This window comes from Chaetodon trifascialis, chromosome 1 (genome assembly GCF_039877785.1).
Source record: "Chaetodon trifascialis isolate fChaTrf1 chromosome 1, fChaTrf1.hap1, whole genome shotgun sequence".
Lineage (NCBI taxonomy): Eukaryota > Metazoa > Chordata > Actinopteri > Chaetodontiformes > Chaetodontidae > Chaetodon > Chaetodon trifascialis.
In genome coordinates, this window is record NC_092056.1 from 27,127,568 (window position 1) to 27,143,289 (window position 15,722).

The following is a 15,722-nucleotide window of genomic DNA, read 5'->3' on the forward strand; positions in this document are numbered from 1 at the left end:
CAGCTGATAAAATCCCCCAGTGACTGCTTCAGCCAGAGAAGTGAACGGCTATCAAGTCAAGATGAGAGGCCTGCTTTTGTCTCCCTCTGTCAGAAATCATCCACCTACTGTTTCAACAATTGGTGTCATTTTTATTTTTTCACAGAATATAGTTTATTTTGATCACATACAGTATGGCATAGCATTATATCAAGAACATATAAACAGTTCGCTCTTCGTCGTGCCGCAGAAGTAAAACTATAAAAGACGTATTCTTTTTTTCATTGATTGATTAATTCATTCATTAAAATTTAAATAAAAACCCCAACATTGATTTTGAGAGTGAATCTGCCACCATTATCATTGTAACCTGCTTATGTGCAGTGTGATAAAAGAAAGCTTGACAGGCGTAACCACAGTAACTGGAGGGCTTGGGGCTGAGCAAACAGTCAATGAGAATAGAAAAAACTGTAGAAATATGTGCAAATCTATGTGTGCTAATGTGATGGAACACAAGTGTTTACTCTATGTGCATGTGTGGCAGATGCTATCTGCATGTTTATGTAAGCTGTGTCTCTCTCTTGGTGGGTGAATGTGTCAATGTGTTTTTGTGTTGTGTACAATTCCTGTTGTCCAGTGTGGTCCAGGAAGTGTGTTAAGTCTAATGAAAAGCACCTTTGTCAACTGAGAAGTTCAGACTCTGTAGGTCCCAAAAGACTCCCTGCTCCCAACTCCCTGCTCACTTGTATTTGTTTGTGTGCCTGTGTCCTGACTCGGGTCCCTGCAGCGCCACTCTCCCTGCCTCAAACCCTCTCCTTCTGGCTTCCTCTTTTTCCATCAGGCCGTATCTCCACCAAGGCTATCTGTCTGCAGGACCAGAAGGTTCAGGTTAACTCCACCATGTGCAATCCCCACACCAGACCAACACTGGGCTCCCATCTTTGCAACACACAGCCCTGCCCTGCATAGTAAGTGCTGCTGCTGCTGCTACTGTGTGTGTGTGTGTGTGTGTGTGTGTGTGTGGGGGGGGGGTGTTTAGGGCATGTCTTCGTATACAGTTAGCTGTGGTATATGTGGCATGTGTCTTTATGTTGCCAAATTTTCAGGAACCTGAGGCGCTGTTTTTATTACAGGAGCACACACACACACACACACACACACACACACACACACACACACACACACACACACACACATTCATTGTGGTCGAGCAGTCTGGAGGTTGCTTGTGGTCCATTTGCTGTGGCCAGCCACCACTCTGCTCCGCCTGTGTTCTTCTCCTCTTTCTGTCCTCCTCTCTTCATGTCCACTCTCTAATTTTTCTGCTTTTTTTTCCATTTTCCTCTTTGAGAAAACACATGAATGTCCTCTGTATCTGCTGTCTCTTTGCAACAGTCCTTACTTATTCCAGTGCAGTGTTTTCTCAAGCTGTAGGCCCATCTGAGAGTTAAGTGGATTTTAATCATGCTGTCATGACAGAATCAGATTTTTCATCTTCGTGTCTGGTCAGTTCTTCCACTTGCTCAGAACGGGTTGGTGGGTGAACAGGAGAAATTTCGTTTAATCTCAACTATTAGCCTGTCTACCTATAACCATTACAGGGACTCAAACCTGAACAAAACAAAATGCAACACACAATACACTTGATTTAAGAATTCATTATTTCAAGCACGCTTCACTCGTTCAAAGTAATTGAACCCTGTGATCTCAGCTCTGGCTTCAGCTGAGGTCAGGAAACTGCTCTGTAGCTAAAGGAGGTCACACTGAGGTTACCAAGGTCATGTCCTCAGTAATATTTCTCAGAGTCTTTGATTTACACTCAAGATTTGACAAGTAAAATCACAGAATGATGGATTTTTAAGGCTGATTCTCAGTGAGGAGGTTGTGGTAGATGAATGGGTCAAACATAGTTGTTGACTAATTGTTTTTAGACTTAGCTTAGTTAAAATGACCAATTTTTATTATTTTTAACTAAACTACGCAAGCTTAGAAAACAGTTTGGGTATTTGCCGGCCTGACCTGACAGATAGCAGAGACACTAAGGGGTAGATCCCTCTGTGGACACAGTATTGCCAAATCTCTACTGGTGGACACATTTCTACCCTTGTATGCTGTCATATGCCCAACCCTGTGATGTATAAAGACACATTTTACAGAGAGTAAAATCGAACAGTTAAATGAAAAAAAAAAAAAAAAAAATTGTGTCTCCGTACATTCCCGTCAGTCTCAGCTGTACTTTTTGTGCTAAAGCGTTAGCTTGCGCACACCCAAAGCTTAGATGTGAACATGGCAAGCATTTTACATGCTTAAACATCAGCTTGTTAGCATCTTATTTGAAAGCACTGCAGTGTCTATGTACAGCCTCACAGGGCTGCAAGTATAAGCTTTTAATCTTCTTTTCAAATACCTGGAAATTTTGCGGAGTTTGGTTGCTTGGTAGTCAAACATTTCTAGATGGTTGGCGTTCTCTTTTGGAATTTCAACTTGTGACCTGAGTATTTCGGAAATCCTGGCCACGGCCCTGTCATTCCCAGTCTAACACAACGTTCAACCAATTATTAGTTAATTGTATTTGTAATGAAGTAAATACAAGTTGATGTTTCCAAGTCAGGAAGGGGCCTTTTACTTTAGCAAACACTTGAGAGTAAGACAGAGAGGGAATAATAAAGAAAGACAAGGCTTCGGAGAGGGAGGGAAGCATCAAAGCCAACTTGGCATGATTGTTGCTCTCAGTGCATCTCAGCTCAAAGCTCCCTGACATTCTTAGTAGCAAAATCATGCCCATGTTTTATCTCTGCTGTCTAGACATTGTGCTTAATGGCATGCATTTTTAAAGGACAGTGTGCATTCAGGGACTAGTGCAGCAAGCAGGAAACCAGGCTAAAGTGCCGTGTAGTAACAAGTTGAAACAGTAATGAATAAATGGCCTCTGTCCTATGTAGGCCTTTGGCTGAGGGAACTGGAGCTCGCTTGATTTACAGCACTGCTCCACAGAACATTCAGGGAACCGTGTCTTGGGTTCAGAGAGAGTACATACACACACATACAGGGAGGCATGCACACATACAGTTAATATGCAAACACGCATTTTTCAAAAGTATTATGCTGAAATAATGGATTTCAGATCCAAACCACGAGGTAAAAATAGAAATGCAAGCTGCGTTTGTCTGATGTAAATGATGTCATGTCATTTTGTCCACCATTAGCCATGCCACAACAAGTCCAGACTGAACTTTCTCTTGTGTCAGTGGTTGAACAAGCCAGACAGCTATCGGTTACACCTCCAACATACGGCCTCTGTTTCTCACTAAGTTTCCCACCACCCGAGAGGGCATTTCCTGCCCCTAATCTTGGGCATACCATTTCTCTTATCTTGGCGAAAAGTATTAAACAGCCTTGTTTCGTGTCCTGACCTCCCTCCTTTGTTGGGGTGGAGAAAATGCTATAGCTTACATAAATAACATCAGTGTGGTTGTCCATTCAGGAAAATAAAGCGGTGTTTGACACCCATGGATCTTATTATACAGTTGCTGACACCATTTCTCAGCCGGTTGTGTGCATGCGTCAATTTATGGGCGCTGCACAGGAAGAGAGTAGAGTTGAGTGAGCAGCATGAAAGCTTTAATGACTGCATTAAGACCTCCAGGATGTATGGGCGTGCATTCAAGAGCCCAGCAGAGAAAATAAAAATTGACAATGAGGTGGGATGCCTGTGCGCTCAGTGTGTGAGTGTGTGTCTGACAGGAGGGGGAATGTAAAAGTGCCTGCTTATCTCTGCAGCATGTATCTCGGGTGCTGACAGGCCTATCCATGTTTTATTGTGCAGAGACGGTGGGATTCCCACGGGCCCGGGCAGTCTAGCCACGCAGAGCCAGTCAAACCCCCCCCCACACCCTCACCCCTTCACTCCCATCTACCCCCTTTTGCTTTGGACCTGCTTTAAACCTTCACTCCCCATATTGCTGTCAGCCTGTCAGGGAAAACAGGGATGCTCGACTACAGTGTAGCAGCAGCTTCTGAACATAAAAGAAGGACGCAAGGAGAATTTTAAGAAGCCAGTTCAATCTTCAGCCCAGCGTGCAGTTAGGAAGAGATGCACTCATATCTCATAGATTTTCTTAAAAGTCAGTATCTTTTTTTTTTTTTCTCCACTGCACAGCTCCATCCCCACCTCCTTCTGCCGCTTCCATCTTCTCTTCCTCCATAGTTCCATCTCTGCTGTTTGAAGTTATTTTGTTCTTTCTCTTGGCAGAGGCCATCTGTGGAGTCACTTACTGCTGGTTGGGAATTTCTCTATACATCACGCAGCAGGATATGTAGACACATCAAAGTGAGACATATTGTACCTGTGCCAGAGAAGATGTGCACAGAAAAAGAGACAAAAGTTGTATGCACAAGATCCTGACCAGAGCCTGCATTTATCAAACTTTTTAAATTTACACTGAAGAGTGGTCCTAAGAGCCAACTTACAGTAAGAATCAAGTGGACAATAACACATGTTTATCAAAACAACAAAATGTGAATTCAGTTTTTGGAAATGTTGATTTTAGTTGTGTGACTTTGTGTTGTAATATCTCCAATAACAATTCACATGTGAAATTATCAATGTCTAATATATTTAGAACGTATAAGAATGTAATGAATGAAGCACAGTTTCAAGTGGACTCCCGAGATTAGTGTCACCAATTGTAGAGACATAAAGACTAGCATAATATTCAATCCAATATGTGTTTGGAGCTCAAAAGAAATTAAAAATAGCTTTTATTGCATTTGTGAATAGAAATAAAAGTGAATGATTTTTGCTTTTCTCTTTTCTCTCTCTCCATATTGGCAAGGTGGGAAATGTCCAAATACACCAAACCACACAAATGACGAATTCCTGGTTGATATAGGTATAATAATAATAATAATAATAATAATAATAATAATAATAATAATAATAATAATAATAATAACACATTTATTTACACTTTTCAAAACAGATGCTTTGAAAAATGTTATATGTGCTATATATGTATGTGCCAAAGCAACTTGTTAGGCAGAAAAGGTCATTCTGATGTATTTAAGCTTGAAAATTTGAACAACTTTGGAAAACTGCAGACCCCCAAGCTAACTCAATATTACCATAGGAATAAATGTTCAATCATCATGGTAAATGGTGTGTATTCACGTACTTAAAAATGCATGGGTGAGCCTCTCAGAACCTCCCTTGCAGTATTGCACTCTTCTACCTCAAAATATGTCAGTTATTGAAATATTTCAGAGATACAAATTACAGCTAGGTCAGTGGTGGTTTGCAGCGAAGTGGAGTGGCACTCCAGCCACTTTTCCCCAATGATATATTGTTATTTATAAGCCAGGCAAAACATAGGGAAAAAAATCAAACACTCCCCAAAAATCCAAAACCCATGCTTTCGGGTCCCAATGGTTCACATCTTTCCCATTTCAAAATTGCAGTTTAGTTCTGATGCTTCATTTGTCTGCGGCGTTTGAGAGAGAATGAAAGCATTTTTCCTCCCCTGAAGCAGGTCGGCGGTGTGGAGGAATGGTCTCTGCGGTAGCATGTCCTCTCAAAACTGGACTGAGCCATCTGCCCATCTCTCCATCTCCCTCTTCTAAGCCTGTGGTTGTCAGACCACTCATTTGCTTTAATCTCCCCCTTCTGCCCTGATGCCAAGACAGAAGCTATTTTAGAAACAGCAGTAGGCTTTCATCAGTGGCGAAGCAGGATTTCAAACACACTAAAGGAGAGGAGAGGAGAGGAGGGAGGAGACAAAAAACAAAACAAAACAGTGGACTATAAGAGAGGAGATTGGAAATAAAATGACGGGAGGGGAGAGGGCAGGTGGGGAGGGAAGTGAAAAAGACAGAAAGAGGAATGTAAGACAGGACATAAGAGGAGTGATTGTAGCCCCATCTGTCTGTAGCCTTATTGTATGCTGTATATTTGTGGTCTGGCTTGGAGACATGTGAAAGCTGTTATTGAGACTTAAATATACAATATGGTTTTCATTTTAGTTTCAGATACGAATAGTACGGAATAAGATGGATGGATATGGATGGATATTTCGGCATGTCTATTTTCTTTGTCTGCCTTGAACTACCAATTTGTGCAATGACAAAGATCAATGTGTGAAAACATTGTGATTATTTTAAAAGCAGCAGGTTGAGGTTTTCATGAATCATAGTCGTTATGAAAAGCATGAAAAACCCGGTTAGTTCACCAGTTTTTAACCGCCTAATAAGTGGTCTGTCGAAGTCTTTGGCATGACAGTAATGTGTGTGCGTGTGTGTAAGTGCGTGTGTTTGGACCCAAAATAAGCGCAGCAGATTAGTGTTTGAACCTGTAGCTCAGTCATGTGGTTGGAACCTGATGACTAAGGTTGACTTTCCTTATTATGTGTCTATGTGAATGCATGCATACTGTACACCCAGTCACCACATACACAACAGGTCTTTTGTCAGTGTTATATTTTCCTTGGGTGTCCCCCCTCAATATTTCCATCTTGCTGTCCCTTCACAGTTGGGGGACAGGAGACTGGGGTCCCTGCAGTCGCTCGTGTGGAGGGGGTCAGCACACCAGGACCCTGCGCTGCTTGAGGAAGGTGACTTATCAGAGGGAAGAGGTGGTGGCTCACTCCCTCTGCCCCGTCATCTCTCCAGCCCAGGTCCAGCCCTGCCACACCCAGGCCTGCCCACCCGAATGGAGCACTGGATCCTGGTCACAGGTGGGTCTGTGACAGCACTGGAAAACACCATAGCTACAAATTATTGCGTGGAATATATCTTGTACATTTGCAATATTTGGTACGGACCTTCCTGGTCCCAAGATGATCAATGCTATTGTCTTTGGTTGTTGTTTCCTTTTGTGCCATCAACAGGCTGACATTTACGGTTATCAGGGAAATTTACTGACAACTGCTGGACTGTTCCTTATGGGATGAACTGTAAAAACTTTGGTGATCCCTTCAATGTTTATCTAAAATGCCAAATGCCTCCAAAACTAATAGCATTTTGATCAGCCTCTGTTCTCCTTTGTGTTTAGTGCTAATTAGCAAATGTTAGCATGCTAACATGTCAAACAAAGATGGCTAACATGTCAAACATGGTTAACATTACCTGCTAAACATCAGCACTTTGATGTTTACAGTGTGAGTATGTCAGCATGGTAACATTTAGCATTTAGCTCAGTGTACCACTGTGCCTAATTACAGCCCCAAATAGCTGCTAACATGGCTGTAGACTGTATTGTTATAATTTTCCTACTTGCAAAGACGAATATAGTTATAGCTTATTGAAGAGTTTGTTGATTTGCAATGTAAATCCTCAGGTCAGGAGTACTCTGTGAAACTACAATAACTCATGGCTATACTCTAAGTTGAAAGCTCACTTTCCAACATTGGGATTCTGATTCTATCTTGACACAGTTCAGATGACCTTAGATGAACTTTGATTGTTAAAAAAATCTTTATTTCAGGCTATATTGTACACATAAATAAATGTAAGTTATTTTAGTTGTTACAGGCCTTTTTCACTGCAGACATTTTGACCTGTCATACCACAAAAGACACAGATGTTACTAATAACATCCAGCTTCGATCTGTTCAGTCCCAGCAAACCAAGACAGGGTGACAGTGAGCTAGAACACACAATACCAGACATTGAAACTGAAACAGCTAAATGAAATTCCACCAACATTGATTATTTACACCTGAATTTTTCCCTTTGTGACATGTAAGCACAGAAAAATGCTGACAATAAGTTTAAAAGGAAACCATGATGATCTACCTCTGGTTTACAGGTTATGTGTGGCTAAAGTTCATCTAGAGCATCAGCAACCTCAGGTTAAAACACAGTGACATGTTTAGACATCTGCATGACAGAAACATGTCAGTGCCTGAGAGGAGATGCTATACACACAGTCACACTCTCTCACATGAAAGCTGTCAGACGTTTCACTCAAGTTAAAACAAACACTCTGCTGCCCTCTGTTGGACATGTGGAAAACAAAGAAAAACATTTCAGAATACTAGAGTGCCACTTGTCTAGATGCAAATGAACATGCCCAACTTTAAGTGACATTTGCATTTTTTTTAATAACTAGTTGTTGAAAGACTTTGTCTTCTAAGTTTTCACAAAGCAAAGTTTTCTCTTTTACTCAGTTCAGAAGTTAATTTGAACAAATGAATCAGGAGGAAACCTACCTGCATGAAGGAACTGAATACACCCATGAATCACAAATCAGCCATAAGAGATCATTGACTGGTTTGCAACCAGCCCCTCTTGTAGTGATTACTGCTTGCAAGATGTTGATTTGCAGGACCGTATTAATTTACAGCATGGAAAAATGTTTTTTGCAAAGCCAACATTTACATTTATGTCTATTAACCAAGTATGACTTGTAGGTTTTGGCTGATTCCTCTGTCACCCCAGTGCATCACACACTAGACGAAGCTTTTATTTTCTCATTTTTCTGTATACAATATTGATAGCCTGGCAGCAGATCTGACAGATTGTCAAACTTTCTGCAATTATTAATTGTGTGACCTGTGCAGTCTGGACATTCAGCTGTCATTCAGCCATCATTCTTTAGGACACTTGTGTTGTGTACTTGGACTGTTTTGCAACACCAGTCCGAGTTCAGTCAGCGGTCATGAAGAGACAAGGTCTCCCTGAAAAGATCAATTGGACCTTTCAGTGACAAAAGGACAACTGGGATTTGTGTACGTGCACGTCTGTGTATGTAAATGGGTATACACAGATGTGTACGTGTCTTTTCTCTAATAAATTAATGTGATGTTGTCACATAAACTGCCCCAGCGGCTGTGGTTGCCAGTCCCAGGGGAGCAGTTTGACTCTGTTGTCCATCTCTGCATCTCAGTTGGAGTTTACAGCAGCACTGTCTGCTGTTGGTGAATACTTTGATGGGTTGGGGTCACATTCATCGCAGAGTTATTGGTTTATTGTATTTAATGTTAGGCCATAATGGGCTGTCATCAAACTGCTGACCTTCTGTTTGCTTGTACACCATGTGGTGAATTACAAATGCATTCACAGTGTCTGTGCCAAGGATTTAACCTCTGTTAGTACAGCTTAGTGCTTAAACGTGATGAAATCTGAAGGTTAAAACAATCATAAGAAAATATAAGGCAAAGTTACAGAGTGTGTGCATGCATGTATGATTCAGTTTATGTCATTAAACTTTTGCTTATTGAATCACTAATGTCCCGATGATGCAGTCAGTCTTTTTGGCTTTTTGTCCACAATGACTTCTTTTTCTTCCTTCCTTGTCCACTTGCAGTGCTCCAAGACCTGTGGCCGCGGACTGAGGAAGCGGAGTGTGTTTTGCAGCAGCACTGATCCGGGGGCCAAAGCGGTGGTGGTGCCCGACAGCATGTGCAGACAGCATCTCAAACCCAAAGCCCAAGAGACCTGCGTCCTGCGGCGCTGCCCCAAGAACGAAAGGCTGCAGTGGATCCCTACTCCCTGGGGAGCGGTAGGAAAAAACACATGAAGCTCAGGGAGCAGTCGTTTCAGAAGTGACACACATTGTTTTCAGTCAAATAGTTTTGAGGAAAAATCTGCTATTAGAAGCAGCTTTTGATGATGCACCTTTGCTGCCCTAAATGCAGCCATCTGTTCACAGCGTTAATATACTGACATGTATAATAGATGGTAGACCATCTAAACTGTGAATGTAATAATTTGCAAGTATTTGCAAACGCCAGGCCATTGACCATTTATCTTGAATGCTCATACAGGATACAGGTCAGTCTACTGATGTGTCCACATTACAGATGATATTGCCAGCTTTGCTCAGCAATCTTACTCCTGGGATTATGAAGGGTTCCATGCCAACAAATTATGCTGTCAGATAATATACTCCATCAAGGGTTAACTAAGAATTTCCAAGATATCCGGGCTCACTTGGCTCACTTCAAAGATAATCAACATCCTCGAACAACGGGGAGGGGTTCCATTTATTTTCTGAAGAATATTTTTATGTGTAGTAAGTTAAATTTATTCTTTTTTATTTTCCACTCGATGATGACGAATCATCAAGAGAGCGCATTCTTTTACTGTTTGTGCCAAAGATTAGTAAATTACATCAAAGAACAGTAGTTTGAGTGAGAGAAGCAAGGGCACTCAGTTACGCACTAGTTCATGAAGCTGCATATGGAATAAAATGACCAGTGTAAGGATTACGTTTATAGCAAGAGGCGAACAAGGTCAAACACACTGAAGGTACATAGTTCCCAGAATACACTGTGGTTTGAATTTTGAAAAAGAGCCAGACACATACACACTCATACAAGTGCATATACACTATCTGCTTATGAAATATAATGACTGAAAAATACTCTGTAGAGCACTTTGAATTTTGGCTGTATTACTACAACAATAAGTGACCTTGTGGTGTCTGCTGCTATGGGAACCCACCGCATTACACACACACACACACACACACACACACACACACACACACACACACACACACACACACACACACACACACACAGTTCATTTTTTAAAATTGCCCCTTCTGCCTGCACTCTGTTTCAGTGCTCCAGGTCTTGTGGCTCAGGCATCCAGAAGCGAGAGCTTCGCTGCAGGGAGAGAGACTCACAGGGAGGGTATGTGCCTTCAACTGCACACCAAGACATCCCTCACACTTTAATAGATCTGCTCAGATACTTTAAACCCTACTGTGTCATCTAGGTACCATCCTCTGAGTCAGAATTCAAATTTGGAAACTCTGTGGGAATAGTCATTTTGAGCAAATAACCTGTCCTCTGCCGTACAGGTATGTGGAGTTCCCCATACGCAGGTGCAGGAATATGGCCAAACCTTTGCTGGATCTCCAGCAGGGCTGCAACCAAGGTCCGTGTCCAGAGCTCCCTCGGGTCGTCCCTGGCAGAACCACCTCCACTGCTGTGGTCTTAGGCTGGTACTCCTCTCCCTGGCAACAGGTACATTTGCTCATGCTTTGATCCAAAACTGTCTACATGAGAGACTTTTCATACTACATATGCACTCCAGCTGACAATCTTCCAATTTGGGGATTTTCTCCCACACAACTGTGCACTATACTAAACAGATATTTGGTAGAAAACTGTATCTGGGGAACTGCAATCCATGACTGGATACTGAAACTAGAATTTCTACTCATAGCCATGACAACACAGATCTCACATCAGTGCAAAAAAATCTTTCTGAACCAAAAATGGATGTAATGTTGGTCTATGTGTATATATTTTATTGTTTATATTGGCACTTTGACCAAAAAAAAAAAAAAATCTTAGGGTTTCAAGTCTTACCAAAACCAAAAACACAAGAATAAAATTTTAAAGGGACAACGTGTGAAATATAAAAACAATTGAAATGATCTAACATTATAAACAGAATGTGAAGATGCAGCAGTTCATGAAACACACTTTATTCAGACTGAACAGGAACAAAAAAAAACTTACCGAATCCATCTTGTCTTTTCACTCCAATCACCAACTCCAGTTCGGTTCTCCAGTTTAGATGTGAAAATATTCCATCTCTGTATTCTGCTTTTCCACGCTGATGATGACCAAACTTTCGCTCTCCTGTCCTGGCTTGCTGAGTCCATGTTCAGAGTTGCTGATCACCTTGGGACCATTTTCTTTGTCACTAAACTGGGCTCCTTCAGTCCAGGCCCATTGCCTGCGGTGTAAACACTGATCACTCAGCTAAAAGGACCACTAGCTGTATAGCTGACTGAGCTGACTGAGCAAATGCGGCCACCTTTGACAAGTGGTCATATTTAACACATTGTACCTAACTGGATCATTACATCCAGTAGCCACCAAGGGTTTCCAAAGTCAATCAGCATGTAATCACAGTTATTTTCAACCAACTCAACCAATAAGAGAGCTTACTTCTGTCCAATGTCTGAAATACATCGTTTCAAAAAAATTACTTCAAATTTTGAGTGATAAATCTACGTTATGTACAAGAGCAGAGAATGGTGAATTGAAAACGGAATTTAAAAAAGTGCTCAGTTTGACTGTAGAATGTGTTTGTTCACAATGAGGTCGGGAAGTCGTGGGGAGTGCTCTGCTATCAATAGGATGAGCGTTCCTTAAAAGTAGCTGCTACCAAAATCATCCGATTGTGTGATCATTTGCTTCCAAACTAACAAATCTGTTGAAAAGAGTCAGATTCACAACATTCGTTTTCCAGCCCACCATCTTTCACTTCATTGATTTTTGTTTACCAGGCCCCTTTCTCTGGGAGGTCCTGGCATGAGGAGGAAGGTAGCACGTCTGGACCAAAGCTGATCAATACAAGATATATGACCATGAGTGGGTCCTGTGTTCCAGTATCTATGTTTTCCTAAAAAACTCAAAGGCAAACTGTACAGTGTAGGTGGCAGTAGTTCACAGACATAGCATAGTTCTTAGCCAACAGTGGCTGACTTTGTGGAATGGGCCTCAGATGCAATCCAAGAGCTCTGCTCTGTTACAGAGCCTGTTGGGCAGGTTGTGTAGGCTATGTGTTATATCATCTATTATGCAAAAAGTCTTAAGGGCAACCTCTTATAGCACAGTGTCTTATTCTGCTTGATCTCAAGCTTGTGATCCCTGTATGTTTCCACCAGAGAAGATATCTCCTGACAGCTTGCTGGAGGGCGAGTACATGCTGGATGGGATGTTTGTTTTCTTCATCTGTTCTTTGTCTCTGCATAGACTTTTCCTCCATCCTTTCCCCTCCTTCCTCTGCTCCTTTTATGATGATTCTTTTTTCTCCCTGCATTTCAAGGTTTGATCTCCCCCTATTTTTATCTCTGTGTGTTTTCTCATTTCTCTCCTTCTCATTTTGTTCTTCTTTTTGTTTCTGACTCGCTGCTGTTTCGCTCCTGCCACCGTGTCAGTGCTCTGTGTCCTGTGGTGGTGGAGTCCAGACTCGGTCCATCCAGTGTCTCCGGCAAGGTCGCCCTGCAGCTGGCTGCCTACCCCACCAGAGGCCTGTCACTTCAAGGGCTTGCAACACACACTTCTGCCCCGCTGCTCCCCCGGCTCCAGCACAACGCCCCGGCCGGGTCACAGCTATTGGACCGACACTCAAAGGTGAATTCCTGTGAGGAAAAAAGACAGATTTATCCAGTTTAATTTCCTGATTACCATGAAATTACAGTCCTGTGTGGAGTTTGCATTCCCTGGTTTTGAGTGGGTTTCCTGCTCATCCTCTTGATGACTTCTGTCCATAGTCCAATGACAAGTAGCTCCGGTGAATTTAACAGCAAATTGTCTATACAGTGTGTGCTTGTGTATATGGGTTGACTTGTCAAGCTGCAAACAACAGCCACCTTATTTTCGACCCAGCTCGCGGCATGGCTCTTGGGATGGCACTGCAGAAAGTCCTGAAATATTTGATGGATTGCCATGAGATTTTGTGCAGACAGTCCTGGTCCCCAGAGGATAAATCCTAATGAGTTTTCCTCTAACACCACTGTGAGGCTGACATTTGTGGCTTTTAGTGAAATATCTCAACAACTATTGAATGGTTTATCATGAAATTTGGTACTGACATTCATGTTCCCTGCAGAATGAATTGCAGTAACTTTGGTAACCCTTTAGTTTTGAATGTATCATCATCATCATCAAGCCATATTTGTGATTTGGTAATATGACAAAATAAAATTTAACAAAATCTGCAGTTGTTAGCATGCTAACAGGCTAATCTAAGAGGGTGAAAGTGGTAAACAGTATACATGCCAAAAATCAGCATATTAGCATTGTTATTGTGAACATTATTTAGCTCAATGGACACTTGTCCAAGTACAGCCTCGCAGAGCTGCAGACATGGCTGCAGGCTCTTAGTCTTGTTTTATATTTGATTGAAATAGTTTGGACATGATGATTTATTGTCTATCGACAGAAAAATAAGAAATCAATCATCAAAGTCATTAATCTAGTAAAAATGCCAAAAATAAATAAATCCGGGTTCAGCTTATTGAATGTGGTTTTTGTCTGTCTTTGGGTCCATAGTTGAACAAACAAACCAATTTAAAGATGTTGCCATGGTTTGTGGGAAGTTTGATGGCTGTTTTTCATGATTTTTCCAACTATTTCCAAGCAGAATAATTCATCAGTTAATCAAAAAATTATCTAAAATGGACAAGTGAATATAATTGTTATTTGCAGCCTACTGCAGCTAATTATGTGCCTTATTTTTTTGTTGTCTCTGCAGAGGAACACTGTGTGGACCATTTCAGCTGGTGTCACTTGGTTCCCCAGCATGGTGTTTGTAACCACAAGTTCTATGGACAGCAGTGCTGCAAGTCCTGCTCCAGCAAAAGGCCATAGGGCTCTGATACCTCTGAGTCTGTGGCTTTGGGCCTCTGAGGGAAACACCACCACAGAGGCCATTTGGGAGCAATTACTCACAACACACAAACTGTGCTCAACACTTGTGTGTTTTCTTCCTGGAGTACTTGACTAATGAATTTTGTGAAGAAGTAAAAGAGAGAAACCATGGACTCATTTTGTTAAAGAAGGAAATGTGACTGCTCATGTTCATCTGCCAAAGCAGTCAAGTCATCGTGTTGAACAATTGATCACATTGGAACTGGAAAGACAGTGCAAGTTACAGAGTATCTGAAGACTTATCGATGTAATATATACGTATGTTGTTATTTTGTTTGGTGTTTTCCTTTTGAAACCTCTGAAGCTGCAAGCCATCAAGAGAACAGAAAAGGACAATAGCATTTTTAGTTTGCTTACAGTATATGTTGTATTTTTAAAGGCATAAGGGTTTCATACTCCTTTATTTAAGTTATTATGGTTCGTAATATATGAATTTACATTTGTCAGGTGTACAGTGGATCTGTTGTGACATGTTATTTCTATGTTTGGATATACCATAGGATTGTGCCAGTCACCCTTGGATCCACATTACGAGATGTTTTATGAGGCAGTAGTAATCAATGGACAGATGTCTTCTGCACTCCTCCTTCACACACTCTCCGCTTGTTATGTTTGCTGCTGCTGAATCATACCGGGACACATTTTTCATGTTCATTCCAATCATGTTAAGGCTATGAAAATGTGCCTATCTGTGTGCGTAAAATATTTTATTCAGTCACGTTGTAAGTGGTTGTTTTTATCTCTCCTGTATGGTTATGGTAATACAACTTGATCATCTATCGGTCTTTCTTTCCTTCCTGCATTCTCTCTGCGTGCATTGGGCATTGGGGAGTGGGGTGAAGAGGAAAAGAAGAGGATGATTGCAGGGTGAGTGTGGGTGCAGTCCAGATAGCAAGAGGCTTGTCTTGTTAAGATGGAACAATGTAGGTGTGTTCGTCACAGAATGTGGTCAAAATGCAGCTCTGATGGAGCAGAGATTTGGCTGGTGGACTTAAGATGAGTGATGATACAGTCACATCAGCCACCACTTGAGAAGTAATACCAGACTTGAAGAACAGCACCCCCCCCCCCCCCCCCCACCAAGGGAAAAAAAAAAAAAAAAAAAAAAAGCTTCACTTGTCTCAGGCAAAAAATATGTGTCCTATGCTTTTCTTCAGGAGATAATTTCAGGAGATTATTCTTCATGTTCCACTGCATCCATAGACATCCTCATTTTATACAATGTTGGTCTCTTCCAGTAAGCATTGTGTAGGTCTGCAGGCCGAAAGTCATTGAAAATTTGGTAAATTTAGTCGAAATTTTTTCAGATGACTGCATTTCAATGTGAAGCAGATCCAAACTACACTA

At 41.5% G+C, this 15,722-nt stretch overlaps 1 protein-coding gene across 1 annotated transcript in view; it reads left to right on the plus strand.

Moving 5' to 3' along the window:
- The window catches only part of adamts18 (ADAM metallopeptidase with thrombospondin type 1 motif, 18), a 57,242-nt gene extending 41,814 nt beyond the window's left edge, over positions 1-15,428 (plus strand). Inside the window, exons 18-24 of the mRNA XM_070960607.1 lie at positions 821-947; positions 6,503-6,707; positions 9,281-9,475; positions 10,543-10,613; positions 10,784-10,949; positions 12,881-13,076; positions 14,200-15,428. Of these exons, the coding sequence (XP_070816708.1) occupies positions 821-947; positions 6,503-6,707; positions 9,281-9,475; positions 10,543-10,613; positions 10,784-10,949; positions 12,881-13,076; positions 14,200-14,315 (1,076 nt within the window). The 3' untranslated portion in view covers positions 14,316-15,428. The remainder of the gene's footprint in view (positions 1-820; positions 948-6,502; positions 6,708-9,280; positions 9,476-10,542; positions 10,614-10,783; positions 10,950-12,880; positions 13,077-14,199) is intronic.
- The last annotated feature ends 294 nt before the right edge of the window (positions 15,429-15,722 follow it).